Below are 6,624 nucleotides of genomic sequence, written 5' to 3'. Positions count from 1 at the left end.
AAAAGCGTTGCATAGAAATAGAAAGTCACTTTCCATTTAAAATATTAGTATGAATTGATTATATAAATAGATTTGAATGTCCTCAGTCGACTGACCTGGCGCCGCGCAAGGACCCCAAGCCGAAGGTCGAGAAGAAGTCGAAGGTGGAGGGCGACGAGATCATCAAGACGCGCACGTACGACCTGCACATCACGTACGACAAGTACTACCAGACGCCGCGGCTTTGGCTCATCGGTTATGACGAGGTGAGATACACATACTAGGCATTGCTCCCGACTTTGGCCATAGAACATATCTTTCCCGCAATGGAGTCAGCATTGTGTGGTTTTCTAGAATAAAAAATTAGGGTTTGGTCTTTCTATGTACCAAATATAATCCAAATTAATTGGGGGTGTTTATTTCCAACAATCATCCAAATATATTCAAAAACTTTGTATTTATAATTTCAGTATGATAGCCCGTCTAGTAAACAAGCTCGAAGTCCGAGCTCTATAAAAATATTTACAAAGTTGCATAACATTAAGGGCTGGCGAGTCTCAATCCTCATTATTGTTTTATCCTTTCCTGTCCTAACTGGGTTTTACAAACTGTTTTTCTAGAACCGCACCCTGCTGAGCGTGGAGGCAATGTACGAGGACGTGTCGCAGGACCACGCCAAGAAGACCGTCACCATGGAGTCGCACCCGCATCTATCCGGACCCAGCATGGCGTCCGTACACCCTGCCGGTGAGTACACTAACAAAGGCACGAAAAAATTCCAGCCCCAAAGTCATCAATCCATTGATGATTCCCCTCATTTCGTATTCCGTTATTGATACCTTTAAGGTGTGTGGATATTTGACGAATGTAACGCAAATGCGCGTTTTTGAAAGGCACGTGAGCTACACGCGTCTCTTGCGAGTCATTAATTAAAGAAACACACATAACTTAAGATAAGTCTGAGGCTTGCCCTTGGGATTTGAACCTGCGGACGTTCGTCCGCTTTTGAAATGCTCATAATTATTTAAGAAATCTGGAGCCACCTGGGGAAGATTGTGATGCATACAAACAGCAATATAAATCCCTCTGTAGGTTTGCGTCAGTTACAAGTATTTTAGTTATTATTCATATTCTTGATAGTTTCTAACATATAATAATGTATTGTACTTCCAAACACTGAGAGTAATATTTTTATATTCCATAGACACGCGGAAGTGATGAAGAAGATAATCGAGACAGTGACAGAGAGCGGCGGCGAGATGGGCGTGCACTCGTATCTCATAGTGTTCCTGAAGTTCGTGCAGACCGTCATCCCCACCATCGAGTACGACTTCACGCAGAACTTCTCCATCAACTAGTCATCGCGCTTGGTGTAGCTTCATTCGGCTTGTGACGCGGCGGGAGTAGCGAATATTATACAGGCCTTAGGTGCCTGTTGAGTTCTTTGTCTGGTCCAAAATTTGATTATGGTTTTCGTTTGGGATGTAGAAACACGTTTTATCGATTATCGATATCATTGGTTAATATCGATTTTTTTGGAATTTATTCTACGTATAAATACGTAAAGTGTAAATATACAAAAATAAAAGAAACCTCTCGATTTCTCTGTCAAAGTTCGATATCGAAATTCGAATAATATTGATCTCTCGCCGCGTTTAGCTTCATACGATAGTTTTAAACTCCATCGTTTTTTATAATCCATATTATCCGGTTTAACTCCAGCCTTTGCCAAACTTTTGCCCCAGACCACGTGTTCGCACAAACATTTTGTATCGAGTGATAGAAGCTACTTCTATTCCTTAAAAAATAACATTAGAAAAAATCCGTCTTCTTGGTTTTCTGGTATCGAATTTATAGTGACACCAGAATGATACAGAATAGAACTGCAGTCGCGTTTATAAATCTTCATAGAGGGTATTCACCAATAAGTCTTGCCTTTTGAGCCCAGATAGTTTATAGAATGGTTGACGCACATTAATCGACTCTATCTCTATAGATAAAGTGTCGGCAATTGGACTATATGGTATAGCATTACAGTTTACAAATAGTTGATATAATATTTAAATGCAGAAACAATATATTAATATGTTTTCATATTCCTCGCTCTAAAAATTGCATATCATCATCATCATCAGCCCGTTACAGTCCACTGTTGGACATAGGCTCTCCTAGGGTACGTCACAGAGCCCGGTCTGCTGTTTTATGCATCCAGTCCCTGCCGGCCCTATTGTGTGAGTTGTCCCGCCATCTAGCCAGAGGACGTCGCACGCTACGTTTGCCAATCGCGTATACTAAATAGAAAGAGATAGAAGTACAACATATATCAGTATCCTTCATGGCAGCTAAAACATACTAGCTACGTGATATAACTCTGTTTTTCATAATATCTTCAAGGCAATACATCGCCCGAGCGATGAGTGTGCGTCAACCTTTACTAGTAAGTAGACTGACACTATATATTGATATTACATTTTTGTATAAATATTTTTTGTCAGTTAAAAGTGTTGAAGTTTGTGTGAATTGGAATCGTCGCTTTTTATTTAGATTTTATTGATACTCCTGGATTACTTCAAATGTAAAAAAAATACCTGTAGTTGAAAATTACCGTCTTGATTCTGAAATCGTCTTTTACAAATATTAAAGAAAAATCAAGCCAAAGCAGCCGCGTTTACGTGTAAAAATTATATTGAATGTAGACACTAATTTTAGGTAATGAAAAGTACATCAATTTGAAATTGCAATTCGAGGAAATAACAATATTACTTGTTCTTTTTTTGTTTAACTCACAAACACACTATACAGAAATAAAATTGAAATATTGATATTTACCTCCTTTTAATCAGCAAAACTTTACGTACAGCCCAGTTATTACTTTGCTCTAAATAATGATCCATAACCAGTGATAAGTATTGGGTGCAGATTCATGTATCGGCATATGTAGTCGTGCACATTTTAATTAAAAGCCTCTTAGCTTTAATAATGCATTTTATTCACTTGGTGTGCAATTAAATGTAAATACGAAGTAATATTACAAACACGTAACAGATAGGCTAAATAATTTAGTAGAATGCCAATGGAGGAAAAATACAATCACAATGGTAAAATAATTGAAATCGTCTAATTATTTCTAGATATATATTTTTCAAGTATTTGGCGTTGAATATTCTGTTTTTTTTTTCGTACAAAATCGAAGTTTGGTAGATGACTCTTTAATTTGTTATGTCGCTAAAAGCTCATGCCGTCTCTGTCTGATATCGAATATTTGAATCCCTATATCTTTGGCGTTTTGAAGATGTTAAGGTAGTTTCATCTGCATTTATTATAGGATTTATTTTATGTAAACAAGAAAATAGTAAACATGTCGAAAAGCAAGGAAATATTATTTTTTTATAAGACAACAAATTTTGTTTGTAGTTGAAAATTGAAATTATATTATTCTATATGTATATAAGCTTAATAAAAATATTTGATCATTTTTCGATTCACTTGCATTTTTGCGTGATAGTGAGGTACAAAAATATCGATGGTTGATGTTAGTATCGATAATACGAAGTTTACTATTAATTTTATATAAGTCATATGTTATACGAATCTGAATGTTTTAAGTTTTAATTATTGTTTATCTGCTTTTAGGTTTAAAATCAACGTAGTTACGAAGTAGCGTCGGAGGCTCTCTTAAAAGCCATATTATATAACGTTTTATTAGAAAACGCAATTGATTTAAGTCCACGCATAAAACCTAACATTTGCAATATACAAAGTAACATAACGAAAAATTTCCGGAATATGAAGTCTTCTACATACCCTTTTTTATTTAGGTAATTAAAATCTATCGATGTTTATTTGGTTAGTTCACAACTTATGTGAATAATTCGTTTACAAGATTCATTACTAGATAACTGGTCTTTCCGGCGTTTGCCAATTTTTATATCATAAAATCCGTTTGGAAACATAAGCTAGAAAATAAAAAACGATATTTTTTTGCGTTGATTTATGTCTACTGTTTTATTAAAGATGTGTAAAGTTTAGCTCATTCTAATCTATATATTGGATTTATCTGATTATATAATGTACTGCACATGCGTTTGTCATCGCACACTTGATATGATGTAGTCAAATTGAATGTTCAAATGTGCGTTAATGTTTAGGTTTTTTAATAAAAGTTATTTTGCTACAGAATTTGTTTTAATTTCAACCTTTAGGTTAATTTACTTTGTGCAAATAATGTTATTTTAATTTGATATGGGAACCGAAACGGTATCTTGTTGCTCTTCAAATACAGCCTATGTTTATAATACAACATAGACTCAAGTCCGATATTTTCCTAACATTTTATTGTTATATGTTGTTGGTGTCCGTGTAAAAAATAAATATAACGCGAGTCGAGCTATTTTTATTATTGAGAATGAAAATTAATCATTAAACTCATAAAATTATAAAAATTGTTTCGATTCTGTAACTTTTAGCTTGCTGTCAGTTCAGAAAGCAATTGATTGGTAATAGAATTGAATTGCAATTCTTAAAGTATCCCCTGCGCCGTCCCCAAAAAGAAACAAAACCGTAATACTCTAATATAATTTATTGATTTATATCACATACATTATTTACAAATTATCAAATACAATAATTACATTTCGTACAGTAAAGCCCATTTCAATGTGATCCTAAATATATATAAAACTAAATCTTTTGCAACGCAAAATAATCGATCGTATTGTTGCACTGACTGTAACATCAATAGTTAGACATGTGTGTATCCAATACTATACATTTTGTAAGATATAAAATAGAATTAGAAAAACAAACAATCAAATTTCGAAATACTAGCCAGTGTAACTACTGGACATAAGACTTAACATCTCATGTCTCAGGATGGTGAGCGCAGTGGAAAACCGAACAATACTTTGTAATTAAAGGTGTTGGATGGTGTTTCTACTGTTTATAAGCGATCGTATCGCTTACCATCAGGCGAACGGTAAGCTAGTCTCGTCAGATACAGCAATAAAAAGATTTTCTCGCCTAAAGATCACAATACAAAGACAAAATACTGTATGGCATTGTAATGCATACTTATCTTGGCATATTTTAACAAAGATGTATGATGTATAGGTAGTCTCCTCTGTAGAGCAAGGCAACCATATGTTCTGTTGTTTTAAATGAATTGTTGTAACCCGGCAATTTTAATGTAAACCATCCAACCCTCGCATTCATATAAGTTTTGAAGCTAATTGTCAGTGCAACAACACCATCTCTCTACATTACAATCACATTACACCTGCAATGACCAGTGTCATTAGCACCTAACTCTACATTTGTCCGCATCAGCAGTTAGTTTCAGTCCATTGCTACAGTTTGAAGCCTATGCACACGTTATTAAACATACTGAAGTAACGTACAACTAAAACGCGATTTGGTCGGGAGCTGTGTACTTCGACCAGAAAAATAAAAAACCTCGCCATGTAGTGGTAAAATATCGAACTAATTTATTATATTGACAACGTTAACTTTAAAATAAAATAAGCGATAGTGGCGCCCTCAAGCAGATTGCGTTTTCTTGGTCAGTTTATATTTTTACAAATCAAGGTGTGTATAAAAATCGCGCGTTTTTAGCTCGTTTAAGATGTCGTGTGCATACGCCTTTACACTTCCCACAACCCACCACTCCCACGGAATAAATAACTCAAATTGCACCTACAAACACCGATAATAAATTAAAAATAATTTAACCATCATGACGTGATGTTTTTAAATTTCCTATAGGCTGTAACTGAGTCGATAAGTTTGACATAAGAGGTCTTGACTTGAAGTTATTTATTTTTATTACTTATGGAATAAAAAATATTATTGGTAAAGGAATTATTAGGGTTTTAAAATTATAAATTCTTTACTCGTAAATACTATCATTTTGGAAACATAATATGTGACCATGAATCTCTTTTCGATAAAATAATATTTCACTAATATCGTAAATACTTTCTATATAGACATATAGAAAGTAGTCTTTGTATTTTCGTTACATAACAAAACATAATACTCCGCTATTGATTATTTTCAATTTAATCGCGAACCGCTTTTACCGCTATATTGAAAACGGAGTATTTTTATTTTATTGCTGATAGATCTTGATATACCCTATAAACCAATACATAAAAATATATTTATGGACTATAGACAGACAAACAGTTTATGATTCCTTCTAACACAGTATACGTAAACACAGTTTCTTTACGAAGAAGAAAGTGCTAGTTATTTACACTCTCAATAATAATTTTACAATTATCGATATTCGCTAAGATTAAATTTTTAACTTTCCAATGCGAATAAAGAAAATTTTGCTATAAAGTACCACGAACTGACGAGAATACAATTTTATATCGATAAAATAATTTTGTTCCTAAAATATACACAATATATCGATAAGGAAATCAAAAAAATATATAATTTATATTCTAAATTCGTAACAACACTAAACTACTTTCATATGTCGATAAGGTACGGACATCTTTATAATGAACATATATGAATATACTTACAAGTGATATCGATTATTGTACGAGGCCCTCGTTCGTTTCAATTTTGTCTAACATATAAATTCATTATTGCTAATTATACACTTAAGAATAGTGAGACAACACATTATCGATT

The 6,624-nt window shown here is 33.7% G+C and overlaps 1 protein-coding gene across 1 annotated transcript; it reads left to right on the top strand.

Moving 5' to 3' along the window:
• Window positions 1–53: 53 nt before the first annotated feature.
• LOC119192839 (ubiquitin-like-conjugating enzyme ATG3) lies at window positions 54–1,794 on the top strand (the record flags this gene model as incomplete). Its single annotated transcript, XM_037446598.1, has 3 exons — window positions 54–245; window positions 600–730; window positions 1,184–1,794. Coding segments are annotated over 3 exons (477 nt in total), but the record flags the coding sequence as incomplete, so codon positions are not given.
• Window positions 1,795–6,624: the final 4,830 nt, after the last annotated feature.

The sequence above is a fragment of the Manduca sexta genome, unplaced genomic scaffold, assembly GCF_014839805.1.
Source record: "Manduca sexta isolate Smith_Timp_Sample1 unplaced genomic scaffold, JHU_Msex_v1.0 HiC_scaffold_3255, whole genome shotgun sequence".
Lineage (NCBI taxonomy): Eukaryota > Metazoa > Arthropoda > Insecta > Lepidoptera > Sphingidae > Manduca > Manduca sexta.
This window is presented reverse-complemented; position numbering and strand designations above follow the sequence as displayed.